The following is a 23162-nucleotide window of genomic DNA, read 5'->3' on the forward strand; positions in this document are numbered from 1 at the left end:
GTTTTTGAGGTAATGAAGAGAAGAAACATTTCAGGCTTCTTTTAGATCGTTATATCATTGGTGGGGGGCATATGAAGCAAGACTCTGTGCTGGATTACATACTGAACTTGGCAGTCACAGCAACTCTGGAAAAGACGCACATGCAGCTCTATCAACTTGCTTCTCTAGGGTTTGCCAGCTGCATCCCATCACCGCCTCCCACCCCCAGAATAATTTTTTGTGTTTGATATTGGGGGTACGCTAAAATACTTTTACATGGCTTTGTCTTACACTCTCCCCACTGCACTGAAACTCAGGTTTTTGCTTTTCTTAGGTGGGTTTGCTGAATTCTCCAGCTGTTTCCCTGGCCTCTGTGAAGGAAAATCTGTTCTAGTCCCTACTTGTATTTCTCAACCTTGCTTACCTGTCTCCAACATTGGTCCAACCAGAATCCTGCCTCATCTTTACCTTGGTTGCCAGCGAGATGTCCTCAACAAGGTGGGTACTTTGAAATTATTATTTACGGCCATGGATGTGTAGTTTTCAGGAGTGGAAAGAGTTGCTTAAAAACAAAACAAAAAAATATACAGATCACGCTTTCTGAAATAATTGCGTCTCAGTGTTTTTTGTGAGTGCATTGTGATGTTGCAGCAGTACAAATGCAAAACACCTAGAGTAAATGCAACTGACAGCCTTGTGTGGCTTAACCTCAATCAGCTATGTGATGCCTACTTCAGCAATCTATCAACCAATGGAAAATTTAATAATCTCTCACTGCAGAAGTTGAACAGGCTTCATGTGTGGCTCCAACTAGTTCTTCTGGAAAACATACAAGTTATGAACACAAGTGTACTGATGGCAACTACAGGACAAAAAAAATTGTGTTATTTCATGTATTTTCTATAAGTACTAGGAAAAATCTGTTTGAAACACTGGGCATCTTGTAAGGAGATATTACTGCGCGTATCTTTCTTTAAAGTCACCTTTGTAAAATATACAGTCTTAGACAGTCCATTGGGCCTTTTAAATTCATCCGTACTATAGCACTGTAATCATGGTAAAACACTGATCACAAGTATAAATAAGGTTAATAGATCGCTGTTCCTTTGCTGCTTTCCTAAAATCAGCAGCCCTGCAGTGTCTTTAAAATAGCCAATTACACCTTCTGTTGGGGAACTAAATGATGTTCTTGCAGTGGGGCAGGCTCATGATTTCTCTAAAAGCTTCCTGGTTTGAGCATTGGCCTGCTAAACCCAGGGTTGTGAGCTCAGTGCTTGAGGGGGCCATTTAGGGATCTGGGGCAAAAATTGGGGATTGGCCCTGCTTTGAGCAGGGGGTTGGACTAGATGACCTCCTGAGGTTCCTTCCAACCCTGATATTCTATGATTCCTCAATATCTAATTTCTGTTGCCCTGTGTGTACACATCAACTATCTACATGCCTGGCTCATGCGTCAGCCCTCCTGTCACCTCACCAGGTAATCACTTTTTTTTAATGTTGAAATGAAGGGGTGGGGGGGACCTTCCCTCTTTCTCAAAATTCCAGTTTATTCCCATTTGACAGCTGCTGTTTACAAGGTGTTTAAATACTGAGCTCTGAGAACTATCTAAGACCCACATAAGGTTCCTCCACTCCCACCCCACAACATGTTAGTTCTTCACCCAAGTAGGGAATGTCCAGTTTCATATGCATATGTAAAAACTTGTGTGTGAAGACATTTCTTGTTCCAGTCTTAACAGGCTTGTAATTCTATCACATTCAGATCCCTTTACCATAATTAGATTCTTTCCAGTTCCTTCTGTTTCTCTCTGCTTTCCAGTCTGTTTTTAATAAGGTATTGTTCATGGCTTTTTAGACCCATTATTTTAATGGAGTCCTTGCAGTACAGACAATTTACTAGATACTTTTTTCCACAGCACATAAAGAAAGCAGCCTGTATGGAGGTTAGTCCATGGCGATTATATTCACTTCAGATATTTCTTTTAAAACTTGCACATATTTTACTGTGCAACAAGCCAGCAGTTTAGACCCGACTTATTTTTGGTGGATGTCCGAGCAATTTATCATTTTTCTTAGCATGTATATTCTTAGTGTCCCCAGGACAGTACAAATCAAAGATTTTTCTTTTCTCCCTTGCCACAAACCCATAGAACGTCTCCAAGAAGCTTTATTTTCTATTCTGATTATTTTAAATACACAATGCTATTCTGGTCCCCAAGGACGGTCATGTCCAGACATGACAAAGTCCAGCTGAGCAGCCCCCATCAGGTTCCTGATCAATGTCCCTGCATTCAGGATGAGGGACAGAACTTTTGCTCTCATGTTATCCATCTGGTTCTGAGGCACTAAATGTTTGCCATTTGATATGCCTATAGTGGCCCCTAGCCAGTGAATAATCCTGGAGGGGAAAAAAGAAGCTCCTCTCCACACTTGCAATAATTTAATGCCTGTAAAGGGAGGAGAGCACTTGCACAGTTGTTCTATGTGTAATCTTCAAGGATTCATAGATTCATAGATATTTAGGTCAGAAGGGACCATTATGATCATCTAGTCTGACCTCCTGCACAATGCAGGCCACAGAATTTCACCCACCACTCCTAAAAAAGACCTCACACCTATATCTGTGCTATTGAAGTCCCCAAATTGTAGTTTGAAGACCTCAAGGAGCAGAGAATCCTCCAGCAAGTGACCCGTGCCCCATGCTACAGAGGAAGGCGAAAAACCTCCAGGGCCTTCCAATCTGCCCTGGAGGAAAATTCCTTCCCGACCCCAAATATGGCGATCAGCTAAACCCTGAGCATATGGGCAAGATTCATCAGCCAGATACTACAGAAAATTCTTTCCCGGGTAACTTGGATCTTACCCCATCTAAAAACCCATCACAGGCCATTGGGCCTATTTACCATGAATATTTAATTACCAAAACCATGTTATCCCATCATACCATCTCCTCCATAAACTTATCGAGTTTAATCTTAAAGCAAGATAGATCTTTTGCCCCCACTACTTCCCTCGGAAGGCTATTCCAAAACTTCACTCCTCTGATGGTTAGAAACCTTCGTCTAATTTCTAATCTAAATTTCCTAGTGGCCAGTTTATATCCATTTGTTCTTGTGTCCACATTGGTACTGAGTTTAAATAATTCCTCTCCCTCTCTGGTATTTATCCCTCTGATATATTTATAGAGAGCAATCATATCTCCCCTCAACCTTCTTTTAGTTAGGCTAAACAAGCCAAGCTCCCTGAGTCTCCTTTCATAAGACAAGTTTTCCATTCCTCGGATCATCCTAGTAGCCCTTCTCTGTACCTGTTCCAGTTTGAATTCATCCTTCTTAAACATGGGAGACCAGAACTGCACACAGTATTCCAGGTGAGGTCTCACCAGTGCCTTATATAACGGTACTAAAACCTCCTTATCCCTACTGGAAATACCTCTCCTGATGCATCCCAAGACGACATTAGCTTTTTTCACAGCCATATCACATTGGCAGCTCATAGTCATCCTATGATCAACCAATACTCCAAGGTCCTTTTCCTCCTCCGTTACTTCTAGTTGATGCGTCCCTAGCTTATAACTAAAATTCTTGTTATTAATCCCTAAATGCATGACCTTACACTTCTCACTATTAAATTTCATCCTATTCCTATTACTCCAGTTTACAAGGTCATCCAGATCCTCCTGTAGGGTATCCCTGTCCTTCTCTAAATTAGCAATACCTCCCAGCTTTGTATCATCTGCAAACTTTATTAGCACACTCCCACTTTTTGTGCCCAGGTCAGTAATAAAAAGATTAAATAAGATTGGTCCCAAAACTGATCCTTGAGGAACTCCACTGGTAACCTCCCTCCAACTTGACAGTTCACCTTTCAGTAGGACCCGTTGTAGTCTCCCCTTTAACCAATTCCCTATCCACCTTTCAATTTTCCTATTGATGCCCATCTTATCCAATTTAACTAATAATTCCCCATGTGGCACAGTATCAAACGCCTTACTAAAATCTAAGTAAATTAGATCCACTGCGTTTCCTTTATCTAAAAAATCTGTTACTCTCTCAAAGAAGGAGATCAGGTTGGTTTGGCACGATCTACCTTTTGTAAAACCATGTTGTATTTTGTCCCATTTACCATTGACTTCAATGTCCTTAACTACCTTCTCCTTCAAAATTTTTTCCAAGACCTTGCATACTACAGATGTCAAACTAACAGGCCTATAATTACTTGGATCACTTTTTTTCCCTTTCTTAAAAATAGGAACTATGTTAGCAATTCTCCAATCATACGGTACAACCCCTGAGTTTACAGATTCATTAAAAATTCTTGCTAATGGGCTTGCAATTTCTTGTGCCAATTCTTTTAATATTCTTGGATGAAGATTATCTGGGCCCCCCGATTTAGTCCCATTAAGCTGTTTGAGTTTCGCTTCTACCTCAGATATGGTGATGTCTACCTCCATATCCTCATTCCCATTTATCATGCTACCATTATCCCTAAGATCCTCTTTAGTCTTATTAAAGACTGAGGCAAAGTATTTGTTTAGATATTGGGCCATGCCTAGATTATCCTTGACCTCCACTCCATCCTCAGTTTTTAGCGGTCCCACTTCTTCTTTCTTTGTTTTCTTCCTATTTATATGACTATAGAACCTTTTACTATTGGTTTTAATTCCCTTTGCAAGGTCCAACTCTACTTGACTTTTAGCCTGTCTCACTTTATCCCTACATATTCTGACCTCAATAAGGTAGCTTTCCTTACTGATCCCTCCCTTCTTCCACTCCCTATATGCTTTCTGCTTTTTCTTAATTACCTCTCTAAGATGCTTGCTCATCCAGCTTGGTCTACAACTCCTGCCTATGAATTTTTTCCCCTTTCTTGGGATGCAGGCTTCCGATAGCTTCTGCAGCTTTAATTTAAAATAATCCCAGGCCTCCTCTACCTTTAAACCCATAAATTCTTCAGTCCAATCCACTTCCTTAACTAATTTCCTTAATTTTTGAAAGTCAGCCCTTTTGAAATCAAAAACCCTAGTTGCAGATTTATTTTTGTTAATCCTTCCATTCAGTTTGAACTGAATTAGCTCATGATCACTTGAGCCAAGATTATCCCCTACAACCATTTCCTCTATGAGGTCCTCATTACTCACCAAGACCAAATCTAAAATGGCATCCCCTCTAGTCGGTTCAGCAACTACTTGTTGAAGGAATCCATCAGCAAGGACAAAGCTTGGGTTAACTTTGATGAGAAATGGGTGTGGGGGAAGGGGAGTGAATCCTGTCAGAGTGGAGGGGTTGCTATAACCACAGTGGCTGTCTGTGGGGGCCCTGGGTGGCTCTTTTTTTGTTCAGCAGAAGCAGGGGACCATGCAATGAGAATTTCTGATCTTGATGTAAAGGTATGTGGCCGCTATATTGATCAGTCCTTCAGTTGTCCATGACTACAGTTAGAGTAGGACCCTAGAATTCCATCAAATCCTGCATTTCTCCATCTATCTGTTGAGGGAATTCATGTCTAAAATCACCATCCACTTTCCATTTCCTTTGGAGAGTCACATAAAAGGTAGAATAAAGTCTACAGAATCTCTCTCCCCCACAGTTGGTTCTTCTGTCCCAGTCCTGGACAGATTATTTAATTTCTTCATTTATCAGTTTGCTAGGAGTTCTAGCAGAAACTAGGAACCTGTCTTTTGGGTTTCTTATCAGGTCCAGGGCAAAGCTGCATCTTATGATCTCAGACCTATTTATCCATCATACTTTTTCTTTCTCTCTGAACAAAAGGTGGAAGCCTCCTTTTGTGAACTAGGCATCTCTGACGGGGCTTACACTGCAATAACTAGGTAGTTTTAAGGGTATTGATGGCCCTTGGATGCTTATTGTTCTGGTCACTAGCCTCTTCTGACAAGTCTATACCATGGCTTTCACCTTGAATATCTGTAGTCTTTTCTGCCTTGTCTATGTAGCTGTGAGAGCAAAAAGAAGATCTCTACCTCTGGAATCCCACTGACACCTTCCCAGGTGATTTAGCAGCAGAAAGAGACTTTCCTTCTCTGTGGTGGGAGATGCCAACAGCCTTCATTTAGCTTTCCTGAGAACCTCAATTTTCTGGCAGTCTGCTAATACTAACTGTGAGGGACACGTGAGGCACTACGTTCCACTGAAGAGGTTAGAAGAGGGCTCACAGTGATAAGAACCTCCAGTGTTTGATCCTGCCTAGATCAAAGGACCACTTTCACCGCTTCTGTGAACAGGATCTGACTGTTGAGAGAATGCGTATAGGGAGAGCAATATAGAAGAGACGGATCATTTTAAAAAAATGTTCCAAGTGGATGAAAGTGAGGACTCTCTGCTGGAAGGAAGGAAGGGAACCAAACTTAGTGACAAGTAGCAGAAGAACTTTCTCTGAGGCAGCCATTAGGATTGCATGCCCCTGACTGACCACTTGGCTTCTGTCTCTGCTGCTTAGGATAAAATACGCTTCTTGTTCATGTTTTTAAATTATGGAAAGTGCAGTAAAGTGTATGGGCAATTCTGCAGGAAAATTCTATAAAATTCAGATCTCTATTGTCCTTGCTTTTGCCTTCTAAGTGCTCTCTAATCATCGATTGTGTTGTGAGCAATCCTAACCAGACCAACTGATCTCCATATCACCGAAACTTATTCTGCAAAATGAATTATAAATCAGCTGTGGATATTGGAGCCTGTAGATGATTCAGTCTAGTTTATGGGGCTGGAGGAGTCTCTGACACATCACTTGGCAAGCTTGCTGAGTGTTGTCCTCTGCGGTCTTATGTGAGACTCCTGGGAGAAACAAAACATTTTATCCTGTTGCAGAAGTTTTTGTACCTTACAATCTGAAGTTACCAATAATCCCCAACCTAGACCAATTAAAACAATATTCACAATGTTTCTGATTCATATTATAGTTGGTATATAGCATCACTTAGGAAAAGGTAAGGCACGCAGAAATGTGTGGTTTCAGTTTTTGTTAGTCATCAAAATTTGCAACTTCTTTACAAAGTCCTAGGGATTCTTTACATGTTCACTGTATTGACTTAAAATATTTGTTTAAAGAAATTGTAAAGAGAACACCTATTTCTGTTTTAGGATTTTATATTGGATAGCTTTTTAGTATTTAAATTAGAAATAGGTACAAAGTTCAGAAATGCTTTTCGTGGACCCATTATGAATTTAGTACTTGAGCCCTGGCACTGGAAATATTTAGGCATTTAACTTTTTGATGGGTCTACCCATATGAGTAATCAGTCAGACTGCGCATGCAAGCAAAGTTGGGTATAAACGTTTGTAAACTCAGGCTCTTATTAACCATTTATACTATTAACTTTCTGTATTTTTGGATAATGAAAATTGATGAGTCAGTTCCACTTTCTGGGTCTCAAAACATTTAAGACAAAGTTGAGTATTTGCAAAAATGTTACAAGGGAGTATTTAGGTCCAAACACACTCTGTTTTTGTTGATCTTAAAATTTTGTGTAAGGACACAACCTACATTTTGGGCATATGCTTACCTGACTGTGTCCCTTTTAAAGGATGGCATATAACGTACAAGTTTTTTTATAGTCAGTGTTTTCAGGTGTAGGCAAGAGTTGCTCAGGCTCATGTATATTTCATAAGCACATTTTACACAAGTTACTGTAAAACCTTTTGCTTTGCTCCTTACAAAACTATTTTGTTTTTCTAGACCTGGCTTTTGTGTCCTGGAAAAATATGGCATTTTTGGGTAGTCATTAATTTTAAGATTAAACAAGTCGCAAAAGGTAAATAACTTGATAAAAGAGCATTTACCTCCTTTTCACATATTGTTAGTATTAGGATTTCTGGATCTTCCTCCCATCATAATTCATTTCTTCCTCTTGGGTGCCTTACAGTGAAGTCACTGTTTTCTGGTTATTACATTATAGTCTGCAGCTCTGTGAATGATTTTATATCCCAAACACAAGGAATCATAACTTCTTTCTTTAGGCCTAGTCCCAAAGATGAGCAGTAACTCTTTTTTACTCAAACACACACAGGCTTGGAATGTGCTGTTTTATGCCATCCTCTCCATTCCAATTTACATAATCAGTTCCTCACCAAAAATCTTTGTTTGCGCTGAGGTTCTTAGAGCGAGTGGCCCACCAGCACCATATGAAAAAGCTAAGAAAGAAGCCATTCAATGCCCCATCTACATTCACTCATCAGTTCCCCTTCCACAGCTCATATATCTCCTCCCTCATCCTGAACAAACAGTCTCAAACTCCAGCAATGGTTGTTGGCAATAAGTTTGGGGTTTTTTTCCCCTGGTGGGCTTTCATAAATTACATTGAGTATGGTTCTGCGTGTGATTTTTTGTACAGGCTTGTGAAAGTGAGGTACACTGTCAAACTGCAAATGGCAACAGTGTTCCTGTAACATTTAGGAGAACTTACGTGAGTTGGTGATCTGTATTATTTTTAGTGATCTAAATTTGGTTATTGATTTGATTTTTTTTATAGTATTCACACACAGATTTCTACACTGTTACACTGTATTTATGGCCAGAGTTAAGGCTCCATGTTGGTTATTCAGGATGAGTTTGGAGATATGTGAACTGTGTGTGGTTTAACCTTTTGTATTTTTTAGCATTTGCATTGATGGGAGTCAAGCAACCTTTGACTCAAACTTAAAAATATTGCGCCCACCCCCACCAAACCCCATTCCCAACCCATGGCACTTTCTGTGCACAGCTCAGATTAGCCCCTACATTCCTTCCATATTCAGATTTAAACATTTGCGTATCAATATGTAATAGCTAAATGTGATATAATGGAGAGTGGGGGAGCATGTTGCAGAGTGGTGCTGTAGAAGATATGCGGGAAGCAGGATTGAGGAGGACGGGTGCAGAGCCTATGTGTGACGGAGAGAAATTAGAATTGGGGCTTGGCCTGTGATGGGGGTGGGGAGGAGAGAGAAGCTGTGCTGTGAATTGAACTCCTATGGAGGTGTTGGTAGTGACTCTATGGTTAGGGTAGCATTGAGTTTGGCACTCACATCAGAACTAAAATGCCTGTTTCATGTTGGAATGACTGACTGAAGTAACTTCCAGATTTGGCACAGTAACTCTTCAGAGGACAAATGATTTTTCTGTGTGTGTTTTAAGCAAACTATTTATTGACTCTTGTAGAGGAAACATTTATAAATGCTCCCTGTTAAAGACATTGTGCTGTATTCCTCACATTTCTCTAGGTCCCTGGCTATACAAGATTCTCAAATATAGCAGTAAAGAGGGTTGTATGATCAATAGTTAAAGTGTGCAACTTGCCAAATATGTGTTTGTGTTCTGTTAATCCCTAAGTAGTTATTTCCTTATACTGTGCCAAAAAATACAAACAAACACACACACACACACACACAAGTTTACTACTGCCAAACTGATTTCTTTTTTAAAAATAGAACTGGATATGCAAACAGGAAAAGGGAGAAATAAATTTAATGGACAAAAGATCAAGTCTGCAGACATCTTAAGAGCCAGCTGTTTGGGAAGATATAATAATGGAGAGGTGGGGGCACTAATTGCTGTAAACTGTATATTTTTAAAATATTTAAATTGCTTGAACCAACATTTTTCTTACTGAATGTGCTTACATGTAAATCCCAGCCTTAATGTGACAGCAGTATCAGTTATTTTTAAACAAATATAAAGCTGTGCAGCAATTAGTCTCACGCACACGCGCGCACACCCCCAATCTACCTTTACTATTGCATTTTCCCATACTGAGGGCTGTTAAGGAGGTACGTGCCTAGACCTGAATTTCAGTAGAAGCTCAGTGCCTAATTCCCCTAGGGTCCTTTTGAAAATCCCAGCTGGAAGGGTTTGAATGTGCTTATAAGTGCATTGCTCATCACTGTTCTTTGGAGAATATACACCCTGCAGCAGAGAGCTTGCACAAGTCCTGAAGCCCCACTTACAACTCATGTTTAGGCTGAATTTTACCCACTGAGTACAGCAAGCCAAAATGGGGGGAAACTTTCTCTTTAACTCAAACTCTTGCGCCTCTAGCCTCCAGACAGTTCTGTTGGAATAAGGTGAGTGCATCTCACACACACATACACTTTCCCTCTCTGACACCCCCCCGCATCTCTCTTCAAATCTGGTCATGTGCCAGATGTCTTTTGCGTAAGGCCCAGTCCAGTTGGTAAGCAGTCTCAGAGCATGCCTGATTGGGCCCTGCAGGTGAGATAGGTGTGGGACCACCTACTTTGAAATCCCCTGGGGTTTAGGCATGAGCTAGAGCACCAAGCAGCTCAGCAGCATCAGGATTTAGGCAGGCTTGCACAGGCCCACCAGCAAAAACTTAGGTTCATGGCGACTTTAAGTGCCTTTTGGTTAGGCAGCAGCTGAATGGGAGTTTTGAGGATCTTAGTGCTTGGACTTGGGTGCTTAAGTCCCTTTGTGAATCTAGCTGTGGGTGACTTGCCCAAGCTCACAAAAGAAGTCTGCGGCAAAGCCAGGAAGCTAGGATGAAGAAGCCCCGATTCTGACAGATGTTGGGGAAAATGAGTTCCAAATCAGGACCTTTAGCTCTTCACTAACCAGGATAGACTGATTTACCTCTGTGTCTGGAAGTATGATTTATATGCAGAACCTACCTTCATACAACTCTCAGAAGCCAGAGATATGCCAATCGGGGAGGTGGTTAACTTACTGCTTGGTGATGAAAGTGTTTGTTCGTTCGTTCTAGCGGGGATGTTCTCACTTGCCATTATTAAGGCTAAGATTTTGTCATGGTTAGTTTTAGTTAGTCACGGACAGGTCACAGGCAATAAACAAAAATCCACTGAAGCCGTGACCTGTCTGTGACTTCTGCTGCTGCGGCTCCATGGTTTCTCCCACCACTGTGGTGGCTGGGAGCTATGGGGGGGTCCCCCTCCGCCCGCGGCGGCAGGCAGGGTCACCATATTTCCCAAAGAGAAAATGGGACACCCCCAGCCACTCACCTGAGGCATCCCCCTCTCCCCCATCCCCGCGCAAGGCTGTTGGCCGTGGCTGAAACCCCCAGGAGGGCCCCCTCAGGAGTCTGTCACCTTTCGCTGGAACTTTGCAGGGGGCCCCCTGTTGCTGCAACCTTGTCAGGGCCCTGCTGGTTGACAGCTCCAGAGTCCCACAGCCCCTGGGGCTGAAGCAGAAAATGTCACGGAGGTCTCTGGAAATCACAGATTCTGTGACGTCCGTGACCTCCATGACAAACATAGCCTTAGCCATTATCCATGCAAAAATGCAGAGAATATTGACTGCAATAACAAAAAGCTGGAATTGCTAATAAGTTACATGCATTTTAGGGATCGTTCTTCTATTGCATTAGCACTATGGGAGCTATCAGATTCATTTCACACTTTTCAGTGACCCCTCTTTTATACCCTCTCAGTGAGGGCAACTTTATTCTGGGACGGATAACCCAGAACTACATATGTGGTAAGTAAGCCTGTTAATACTGGACCTGTTGAGAGGGCCAGTTCTGTTGCTACCAAATGAACATATATTTTAACAAAAGTGGCAGTGAATCCCACCTGTCCTATTAACAACACTTTACACTTGAGAACGGGAAGGGTTCCCCCCTCCTTCTTTGTAAGTCTCCCCGATGAGTACGTAGTCATTCCATCCATTTAAGTGTGTCTTGAGTGTTCAGATGGATTTTAGCAAGATAATCCAACACATAGAAATTTTGCCAGAAGCTGGGAATGGATGACAGAGGATGGATCACTTGATGATTGTCTGTTCTGTTCAATCCCTCTGAAGCACCTGGCATTGGCCACTGGTCAGAAGACCAGATACTAGGCTAGATGGACCTTTGTTCTGACCCAGTGTGGCCGTTATGTCTAACATACAGTTAGAATTATGCAAATAAGAATTCTGATCTAGCTTCCAGTTAAGTAACATTCCAAGTAGGCTCAGGTTTACTTTTATTTGCTTAATTTTCTTACCTTGCAGAGATAGGGCTGTATTTTTTTTCACTCTTGATCTTTGTCTCTTTTATAGGAGCTGATGCAGCAGAATGCTATTGGTTATGTATTAAATGCAAGCAATACCTGTCCAAAGCCTGACTTTATCCCAGAGTCCCATTTCTTGAGAGTACCTGTGAATGACAGCTTCTGCGAGAAAATTTTGCCTTGGTTAGACAAATCAGTTGATTTTATTGGTAAGATGAGATAAAACAGTTCTATGCTAATTATGCCATTTTTTTAAAAAAAAGCGTTTTTATCCATTTTAATTCTTTGATTTTTTTTGCTAAGTTTCTCATCTTTTATTATGAGAAAGTAACCAGAAGCACCTGATCTACCTTCCATATTGCAATTGTCATTTTATATACCACTCTTGTGTCCCTACTCATACATCTCCTCTCTAAACTCAACATTCCCAAACCTTCAACTTCTGCTCCAGCTCAGGTCTCTGTGTCTAATTTACGTTCTTGTCTATCTGTGAACCCCTTTCATTTCTGCTATACTTATTTTGAGATAGAATGAGTAGATCGGAACATGCTATTCAGAAACCATCATCTTTAGCACAATAATATTTTCATTATTTTTGTTCATTCTCTATGTATATGGACATTTTGCTTATTTGGCGGGGGGAGAGGGGGAGCAGTGCTACACATGGACTAGATGGTTTTTATGGAGTTGACATCGAAGACTTTCTCCTGCCTGGTTACAGTTACTTTGAAACGTTGTTGGCTTTTAAAGTAGTTCAGTTGCATTTATCAGCATAAAAGGCAGCACCACATACAGGAAGAAAATTACATGTATAAATATAGGTGTGCATGTGTGTTTTAAAATATATGCAACCATTCTGTCATCAGAAAACATTAGTTAGCTGGTAATCTTTGGAATAAGTAATGCTGTACCCTCCCTAGATGGTCTCTCTGTTGGCTAGGAAACGGCCTGCCTCTCTACATCACATTAACAGTTAAGAAATCAGCAAAGGTACTTCTGCTGACAATTTGTAGAGGGGATTTTGAAGGTCCTGGAAGCAGTAAGAGCATCAGCACATACCATAGCAGTGCCATAAAAAGGGAAGTAGAGTCAAGTGCCAATTGCAGATTCCTGCTGAACACACATGTAGCGTTACATAAATGTCAGGTGTGAACAAAGAACTCTGTCATAATCTTTCTTAAAGGGAAATGGGTCAAATTTGGCTTCAGATTCAGCATTTTGTAAAAGTAAGCTTATCCAAAAGCTGAGAAACGTAACCACAAAGTTTATGTACAATTTGACGGAAGGCTTTTAACAAATAAACAATTTTATAGTGACTTAGCAACAGCATTGTAAGGTTTTCTTTCTCCAGCACAGATTAAACAGACAGTTGACACCGACTTATCTTTTGCATATGTCTTAGCCTAGATCATAGAATTTCCCCCGGTCACATACTATGTGATATAACTAAAATTTTTAAATCATTGCTCTAAGTATGAGTTCAGTATAAATGTAAATTTTGGCTTCAGAGGAAACGGAAAGATTAAAGGTTTGGGCTCCCCTCTTTTCCCTTCTCTTGTATCATGTCCTCCCTGATCCAAAACAAAGGTGTACGTGTGTGTGTGTGTTTGTAAATATTACAGGTTTCCTTTTAAAAAAAAAAAAAATCTGCATGAAGATCTTGAACTTTCCAACACATTAAGGATTAAGCTTCCATTGAGTTCATTGGGTGGAGGATCAGGCTACAACAAAGCTGCTGCTCCATCCGTGGGTTTTTTTTTGTTTTGTTTTGTTTTTTTAAGGAGAGGGTGTTGTGTTTAGAGCAAGAGAGCTGCACTTTCGGGTCCTGTTCTCAGCTTTGACATTGACCCACCACGTGAACGTGAGCAAATCATTTAATTTGTGTTACATTTTATTCCTATACAAAATGGGAACAAATCCCACCCCCCCCCCCCCCAGTCAGGATTATTCTTTAATGCATCGTGAGATGGTAGTTTCTGTAAGGCTGTTTGTATATAGTAATATTCTTAATACAAGAACAGATCAACATGGATACATGCAATGAAAGACAACAGATCAGTCATAACACTGATTTCTGCTCGAAGCTTCCATGGGATTGGTAATAAAGAGAGAACTTTAAAGTTCTGTCATTTTCACAGGGAGGCTTTCAGTATTTCATCCCCCTGTGCCATTGACAGTGACATGTCTTGAATTTTTCTTTTTGTTGTACAGAGAAAGCAAAAGCCTCAAATGGGCGGGTTTTAGTGCACTGTTTAGCAGGGATCTCCCGCTCCGCCACAATTGCAATTGCGTACATCATGAAAAGAATGGATATGTCCCTTGATGAAGCCTACAGGTAAGGACAGACTTTTCCTTTTAAATTAGCTTTTGTGCTTGTCAGCTTGAAACTCATTAACATTATTTCATCCTGTACTCTTTCCTCTTCATCCAAGAATGCCTGAAGTCACTCTTGCTTTAAATATGGGCTGCCTGCAGACTCAGCCCTGTCGTTGTTTGTAGGAAGTAAAAACCTAACATTGATGTGGACACAGCTGCAAAATGAGGACAGCCACATGCATGGAATGAAGCGACATGCTGCAACTTGCATTAAGTTTTAATATACAGATGGGGCATTACCCGCCCATCACCCATGCTCTCCTATACCAGGCATTTAATTGGCTCCTGTGTGGGGGTTACAGGGCTCCTTACCATATAACCCATAACATGGGGTGGCTTTCTTCGGCCGACCTCTTCCACCCCCCTGCTCTGAGTCCCAGCCTCCCTACCTCTGACAAGGGGACAGAGGCTGCAGAAGGCTTGAGACCTCGACCCACGAGGGCCCCAAGGTCTGACCTATCACAAGAGCCCAAGGCCCATCACCAAAATTCCCGGTATTCTACTTGTGGGAACCATTAATTTTATTCTCTTAACTGCACTGGAAATGGGCTGCAAGTTGCAACAAATAAACTCCACCTCAGTACCTTGGTTAGGTACTCAGCACATTCCTGTTTAACCCACTGTGGCTTGAAGGTGCCACAAAGAAGACAAAAACTCCCTGGTCCTCTGCCAGTTGGCCCTTGAGAGAAAAAAATCCTTCCTGATCCCCTAAACAGGTGATCGCCTAGACTCTGTTTAGTCTATCAGCATTTGTCAGACCGGGTTCCCATCCCTACTTCAAGTGGGTAGGGTGAGCTGCTGAAATGGAGCCAAAAGAGGCTCCATGTGGCCCCTGTGCTGAGCTGAATCCTGAGAGCTGTGGAATGGTGGCCAATCAGCACCTTTCTCACCCATCTGGCCAATGGGTGCCAGAGACCCCAGTGGGAGAAGCTACCTATTGTCCCTTGGTGAGTGTCTCCCTCCCTTGCTACTGGGACTGTCCCCTTTTCACCACTGGCCCCATCAAGTTCCCCCACCCATTGATGTGGGTGTGTGGCATTTAGCTCCCAACTGCAGAATATAGTCTTGGCCTCTGCTCAGAGTAGGTAAGGGGTAGAATGTTAAATAATAGTAATAGCTAGGAAGAAATAGAATATGCAGATGAGACCACATATAGGCCACCATCTAGTAGTCTGTGCCAATATAAGCCACAAAGAGAGAGAGGAGAGAAACCAGAATAGCAAATGTTTATATAGTGTGTGCACTTTGGAAAATGCCAGATTGAATCTATTGATTTACTGGTGGTATTGGATGATAATCACAAATGGCTGTAGTGAATGTCTTCTAGGAATTAAGTAAACTGAAAGATGAATAATTTGTTGCCATTGAAGTCCGTCAATGATCATTCTGAAAATCTTTTGAAGTAACAGTTCTTTGGGCAGCCCAGGGTTTTGTACAAGAATTGAGCTCCGTTTCACACGAGTAGGCAATTTTGAAATCTAGTTTGACTGTGAATGCTTTGGGAAGGTTGAACACAGACTTGTTACCACCATTTTTGTACTTCATTTGACAAACATTTTGTTCTCAATGCCACAGAAAGCCAGGCTGGCTTTGTTTTTGTTTACTTCTGAGGAGGTTGTTATCTGTAACGTGTACTGTAAGCTCCCAAGAACATAATTTTGAACAGCTGCTGCTGAGCTGGTTAGACACATCTTGCCAATTACCCTTCTTCCTATCACAGCAACACCTGTAGTATTAGAAATCTGCCTGGGATTAACTTCTATTTGAGTGGCAGAATTTCTTCTGGATCTAATCAATATTTCATTAGACGGGGGATAGGAACTCTCGTTTTTAAAGGCTGCTTTTTACAGAATGTGGGAGATGTATCATGCAAGATCTGAACACTGCACCTCCTCAGAACTAGTTAGGAACCTACTAATGCAAAGGAACTTCCATTAGATATGGTGAAAGTGGCATAAATAAGGGATGCTGATGAACAAACTAGGAATTAGACAGGACACAGACAAAAAATACATGGTTTATGTGTAGTGATTACCTGTGTCACAAGGCAGACTAAGATTTTGTGTTACAATCACTTTAAGCTGGCAACATTAAGAGAAATGAAACTGGAGTTGTATGAATGACAGAAGTCCAACACCTTTTTCTAATGAGATTTCTCATTGGCTCTAAGCACTTGCAGTCAATTGAACTTTTGCAATGAATTCTAGCATGTCACTGTCAATCAAGTCAAACTTCTGTGCAAAGGTGTACTAAAGGACTTTTTTTAAAAAAACGCAATTGTTTAGCATTGTTTTGGTGCAAAGCTTTTAAAAACGAAAATCTACGAAGGGCATATTTTATTTTCTGAATTAGTGAAAGGTAGAAGATAAACAACTATAAAATAACTTGTCTGAAACCTTAGCTTTACATTTGTTACCAGTAAAATCCAAGTGAAGGATCAAAGTATTTTCTCTAGTTTATTTGGTACATCTGACAACATGATGGAAAGAAGCTACTGGGTTAATCCCACAAGGGCAACCAGCAGAGAGGAAAACAATTAGAACAAAGATGGTATGAAATCAATGACTGACTTCCTGAACACGTTAGAATGAATGCTTCAAGTTCCTTGCTCGGGAGATTCCGAGATGGAGAATTGTCTGCAGGATGTCCCTTTCTCCCAGCTGCCAGAGAATAATATGGATGCATGTGTAAGGGTGGTAGAGTCAGCTGCCATTTTATGCTTCTTGTCTGATCTTCCCATTCAAATTATTATTATTATTATTATTATTAATTTGCCCGTTTTCACTAGTCACAGGATTAGCACTGAAAGGGTTAGCATAAACTGTAATCAGAAGGTTCCAAGTCCTCTCCATGACTGGTAGCGGTGACTACTGCAAACCAAACCAATCTCTTGCGTTTTTGTAGTTCTTTATTTGATGGTTCTATAACTTAGTTATATGGATTTTTCTGTTTTAGTCTGACTGGAACAGTTTCTTGTGGATACTTTTTTTGTGTTTAGCTTTTTTAACGTAGTATAGTTTGAGTGTTTTACTTTTCCACATGTGCATGTTTGTAAGAGAAAATTACTTTCCTCCTAGAGTTCACTAGGGCTTGATGGTTTTTGCTCCTGTTTTAATACTCTTCCTCACCCCATTTCCCAGGATATTCCTAGACTTCCAGATATTTGCCTTTCCCTGGTGGGTTTTTATATTTTTTCCTCCCACCCAAATACATGATCACAGGGACAGATGCATTTGCTGCCACTTCCACTTATACTGGCTTTTTGTGATTGCACCTGCCATTTTGTTACCTGTGTAATTCCAGGAATGAAAACACAAGGGTGGGAGGGTGGGGTTGGACTCCTATGCTGGCACGTACAGTAACAATGGTAACTTTTTAGAGCTTATAAAGAGCAGGTAGTATTCATGGGCTACAATGCAAATCAAACAAGTTGTCAAGATGTTACTGTATATAACTTCAGAGGAAGTGCTTGCCCAGACTTCAATATTGAACCTCTGTTTACTTTTGGATTCTAATTTAGCAAATGTACTTTCTTAACTTTATATATTTTAAGTTCATCCGGTTCAATACTGGATGCTTAAATTTAAGCATGTACATAAATGCCGTTGATTTCAATAGGCTGTAAGGACTTGTTTCAGTGCTTTACCCACCGGGCATGAAGCAAATTTTTACAAAATTGTCAGCCAAGGAACTGGGGGGAATCTATTTCTGAGAAATTCTGAAATGTTGACATAGCCCAACTGTGTTGCATTTTTAGATTTAATTAATCAAATTATATAAAAGTCAATTAATTTTCAGTTGGCTGAAGACCAAACTGATGCATCATAGAAACCAGTGGTCCTTGTTGCACAAATTAGGCCCAACATATTGCAGATCAGGCTGACCCTGCCTACAAGAAGATAAAAACAGGATAGAGAGAAGATCAGAAAATGCTAATGTTAGCAAGATAAACTAATTTAAAATATTGAGAGAGAGAGTTAAAAGTGACCTACGAGGGAGAGGGGCGAAAAGAATGAAGAACTCTTTTCTTTAATATATGAAGAAGGTCTGAGAGGCTCTTAAAAAAATCCAGCAGAACAGGGTATTCAAAACCAGATAATCTGAAGTAAAAACTTGCACAGAATAACTCCAAGCCGCTGTTAGGCTTTCTTTATATATAATGAGGAAGAAAAAATAAAGGCACCGTTTCCCCCCTCTTCTTTAAGAAGAGTGGTGTAAACTGTAAAAAGGAGAGAGACTATTTTGGGTTGTCTAGTTGCTTACCTTTGAGTCCTTCAATTCATTGATGTCCCTGCCTTTCCCATGCATCCATTAGTGGTGCTTCTTTGAACCTGAATCCAAATACCTTAACAAGAATCAAGACCCCCCAAGGACTGTAAGCCCAGTACTCTTAGTGGGAATATTATTCACATTTTAACCAGTAGGGTTTTTAAATAATTCTTGCTTTTCCCCCTTAGATTTGTGAAAGAAAAAAGGGCAACAATTTCTCCCAACTTCAATTTCCTGGGCCAGCTTCTGGATTTTGAGAAGAAGATTAAGAACCAGACTGGGCAGCCTGGACCAATGAGCAAGCTGAAACGTTTGCATTTGGAAAAAAGCAGCGAGCATGGACTGGTCCCGGAAAGTGGACAGAGCAGTGGCCTCTCCACTAATCAGCTTGGCCCTAACTCTACCTCCGAGCCTGTGGAGCAGAAGCTGATGGACTCTGGAAGTCTCCCGTACTCGCACTTGCCAGCGTTAGAGGACAGCCCGCTGGTACAGGGCATAAATGGACTCCATGTGTCCTCGGACAAGGTAGAAGATAGCAACAGACTGAAGCGCTCATTTTCTTTGGATATCAAATCAGTATCCTACACAGCAAGCAGCAGCTGTGTGGCTGCATCGGTGCAGGGTTTTGCCGCATCCGAGGACGCTTTAAAACAGTTGAACGTCTGTAGCATTCTAGACGGCGGCAACAAGCTGTGTCAGTTCTCCCCCGTCCAGGAAGTTTCCGAACAGACGCCAGAGACCAGCCCCGATAAAGAGGCGGCAGATCCCCCTGAGAGACCGCAGAACGCCTGGCAGCTGGACAGCCAGAGCAAGCGGCCGCATGTGGGGAGAACCAGCAGCGGCAGCACGACTCAGAGGTCGCTGCTGTACCCACTGCATCGGAGCGGGAGCATGGAAGACAACTACAGAACAAACTTCCTGTTTGGCCTTCCCACCAGTCAGCAACACGTGGGGAAGTCTGCTGCTGGGCTGGGCCTCAAAGGCTGGCACTCTGACATTTTAGCTCCTCAGACATCCACCACGTCCCTTACCAACAGCTGGTATTTTGCGACTGAATCCTCACGCTTCTACTCCGCTTCCGCAATCTACGGGAGCAGCGCCACTTACTCTGCTTACAGCTGCAGCCAGTTGCCCACGGGCTGTGACCAGGCTGGCGCTGTGCGCAGGAGGCAGAAGCAGGGCGACAGAGGTGACTCAAGGCGCAGCTGGCATGAGGAAAGCTCCTTTGAAAAGCAGTTTAAGCGGAGAAGTTGCCAGATGGAATTTGGGGAGAGCATCATGTCAGAAAACAGATCCCGAGAGGAACTGGGGAAAGTGGGCAGCCAGTCTAGCTTTTCGGGCAGCATGGAAATCATTGAGGTATCTTGAGACATGGCAGACAATTGTGACACTGTAGCTGGCTTATTTTTCCCCGTTTAAAACAATTCCCTGTAAATCTGAAATTTTTTTAAAAACTGGGGCTTCAGTGTGAAGGCAATGAATAGATTTATTACCAGACATGACAAACTAATATCTGCACGGGGGAGAGCCGCTGTATTTTTTTTGTTGTTTTTCTCCCCCTCCCCCTTAAGATGGAAGGCCAGATGTTTCAGAAGTTTTCCCTGACAGATGAAGCGATTATATGCGACAAATTGCACATCCTTTAAACGAAGCTTTCTTGGTGATAGGCCATCTCCCTGGTTCCACTGACACACATTACTAAAAATCACAAACAAATTCTAGTGCCCCTCTTCAAACCCTTCCCTTCCCCCCCCCCCCCCAATCAACAATGCACCTTAGCTCTGAGACTGAGCTGACTTCTGCAGAGAGATCCTTTTCCTTAAGGACAGAGACTGGTTATGAAACCAAACAAGTGGTGACTGATCACAGCAGGGCTGGGCTAAAAACAAAGCTCAGACAATGTAAATATTGACATAACTATCATTCTCATGGACAGGTTTGAGGTGACTTGCCAGAAAGCTGCTTTAGAGCAAAACCCATACCTCAAAAAATAAAGAAAGCTACAGCTTTCATGGCGACGTACTCTCTGGTAGTCAGCTTGTAAGCAGTGTGAGTAGATGACTGGCCACACAGTGAGACTGATTAAAGCGGTCTACGCACAAGTTTCTCAGTTGGCTTAGAGACCAGTGGTAGAATTTAATCTTCTCAAATGTGCTCAATCCCCAGTTCATTTAAACACAAAACCAGACAGAGTTTTTTAGTGTGTGATTCTGAAGTTGGCTCTTGAGGTGTGAATCTGTCACCTCTAAACCTGATACTAAAGGAAGAACTGAATGCTGATAGCATGAACGGTGGATAATATTTAGGGTTATGTGCAAGAGAGAAGTGGCTGGGTGAAAGTAGCACCATCCCTTTGTCTGCTGAAAATTAAATAGATGATAGAGCAGAATTTTTTAAATTTTTTTTTAAGAAAATGAGTAGGAGCCTTGGATTTGACCCCTCAAGTATAGTAACAGTGTGAGAATTGCCCCGTCTGTACTTTTCCCTTTTCCTAAAGGGGAAGGCTTAGTCTCTACTTCCAACCTTTTAAAAGAAATAAAAGTAATTGTTTCCATATCCTTGCCCAAATCCTGAGGATTCGCACATCCCTAGGCATGTACACATCCCTTCTTTAATCCTCAAACCTTGTCGGACCCACTATCTTCAGATGAGAAGTGGAGTAGCCTGTTAAGATCAAGCCTCAGTCATCCAAGAGGGACAGAAGGTGTTCCACATTACTGTCCTTCAGGAACTGGGGGTAGAAGATAGCATTTAAAGAAATAAGATTTAAAAAGAAAAATCGAGACCAAGTGCTGGAGATAAAAGAATTTCCCATGACATGTTCTAAGCTAACCTGAGAATCTGGCCATTGCAGTTCTATCTCTATCCCCACTGCAGGGCTTCTATGCTAATACAACATAGTTTTGCTGATGGCGAGAGTTGTAAATCCTGCCACAGCTGCTCTTGTTGTTGCTGGCCAGTACCTGTTTCAGAGCCTTAACTACCTATTGGAGATTCCTGCTAGGGAAGATCCTGTCATTTCCTTGCTGCCAGAGGGGACAGGGATAGGGCTCATTCATTTATTGTATTTTTATTTATTCTGAGAGGGAGAGAACCAGCTGCTTTCTCTCTCCAGCCTGTGATTCTTGTGGTACTCTGGCTGCCACTTCATATGCCTTGTTAGAGGATTATGGTATTAAAATAACAAACGATACGCAGGGGTCTAACATCATGCTTCGTTGTTCAGTCCAGCATTGTGACAAAGATCACAATTTGAAAATTCTCCAGATCCCTACAGCGTCCTGCAGTAGGCCCCCCTGTTTGTACAGTTTCAGTGCAGGCAGCTGAAAATATAAAATACTTTAAAATGATTTAACTGCTTTTTAAAGCAGTTGGCTGAGGTTTTGTCAGTTAAGATCTGGTAGTCACTGAAGCCCTAGTTCAAGTCAGCAGCTTGTTTTTGTTCTTTAAGAGTAGCTAGTTGGTGACTCAAATCTCAGGTTTTACTATATTGAGAAATGGACAGGATTTTGTCTTTTTTGTTTTATTTGTGGCTAGGATGTGACTTAAATGTCCTATGATGGACTTTTTTAAAACTAGCACTGAGAGAAAGCTACAGAGTTGATTAACTTGATCCTAAAGAGTGTGAGACACACAGACTGCAACTGGAATGGTTGAATCCATAGACTGTGTTTGTTATGTGTGTATGAAATGCAGGAAGGGAGGGTAGTTTCGGCAAGCATGTAGGTTGATACCACATTGTAAAGCATATCAGGTCTTGGCTAATCGCTACCCATGCTGCCACTTGTTTTATGTAGCAAGTGAAAGTGACATTGAGCATATAAACACACAATGTTTGTAATATACAGGACACATGTGATCCATTTATCAGATCTCATGTATACCAGATTTCAGTTACAACCACTTTTTTTTAAGTAATAGTTGAAATCAAATATTTCACAAGAAGGGGGTTTGGAAAATATTTTAAAGACATCCCTGCCAGCAGAAACAAAGCTGAGATCGTCCTGGCTTCTGCTAGGAGACTTTTTTTTTAAAAAAAAAAAAAAACCCTTTCTTGGCAACTGAAATCTGGTCTCATTGCAACTCCTCATCATTCCAAACATCCTCTAATCAACAGTTAAGTCATGGCTGCAGGATCAGCAGGCTATTGGATTGGGCTGTTGAGTGCACCAGCATGGGAGAAAGAAGCCTTGGAGCCTGTCTAGTAGTGGTATCTCCTTATCTCATTTCTGTACTCGTATCCTGTACCTGAGAGATGCTAGAAAATGGGTTTAAGAAGCTTGGAAAGTGAGACGGAGGCTGGGGGGAGCAGTGTGTAAATGTTTAATCTGAATATAATGTTCTTTGGTGTATGGCAAGCTGTTTAAATGGTTCAAAGATGAGTTTCTCATCTTGATGTGTCATGAGCATTACTTGTATGTTATGATGAAATAAAATCAGAAGTGGTACCTGTTTCTATAGAATGGCTGAGAGACTTTTTGCAGTCAGCTGCAGAGCATGCACCTACCGGCTTGCAATACAACACAGTTCCAAGCAACCAGGAGGCTGGATCTCCTGTATGCTTTGTCAGCGGCTGCTGCT

At 41.6% G+C, this 23162-nt stretch overlaps 1 protein-coding gene across 1 annotated transcript in view; it reads left to right on the forward strand.

Annotated features, from left to right (window-relative positions):
• Positions 1 to 23044, forward strand: part of DUSP16 (dual specificity phosphatase 16) — a 98831-nt gene extending 75787 nt beyond the window's left edge. The window contains exons 4-7 of the mRNA XM_073315620.1: positions 314 to 477; positions 11986 to 12145; positions 14148 to 14271; positions 18770 to 23044. Of these exons, the coding sequence (XP_073171721.1) occupies positions 314 to 477; positions 11986 to 12145; positions 14148 to 14271; positions 18770 to 19949 (1628 nt within the window). The 3' untranslated portion in view covers positions 19950 to 23044. The remainder of the gene's footprint in view (positions 1 to 313; positions 478 to 11985; positions 12146 to 14147; positions 14272 to 18769) is intronic.
• The last annotated feature ends 118 nt before the right edge of the window (positions 23045 to 23162 follow it).

This window comes from Lepidochelys kempii, chromosome 1, assembly GCF_965140265.1.
Source record: "Lepidochelys kempii isolate rLepKem1 chromosome 1, rLepKem1.hap2, whole genome shotgun sequence".
In the NCBI taxonomy this organism is placed as follows: Eukaryota; Metazoa; Chordata; order Testudines; family Cheloniidae; genus Lepidochelys; species Lepidochelys kempii.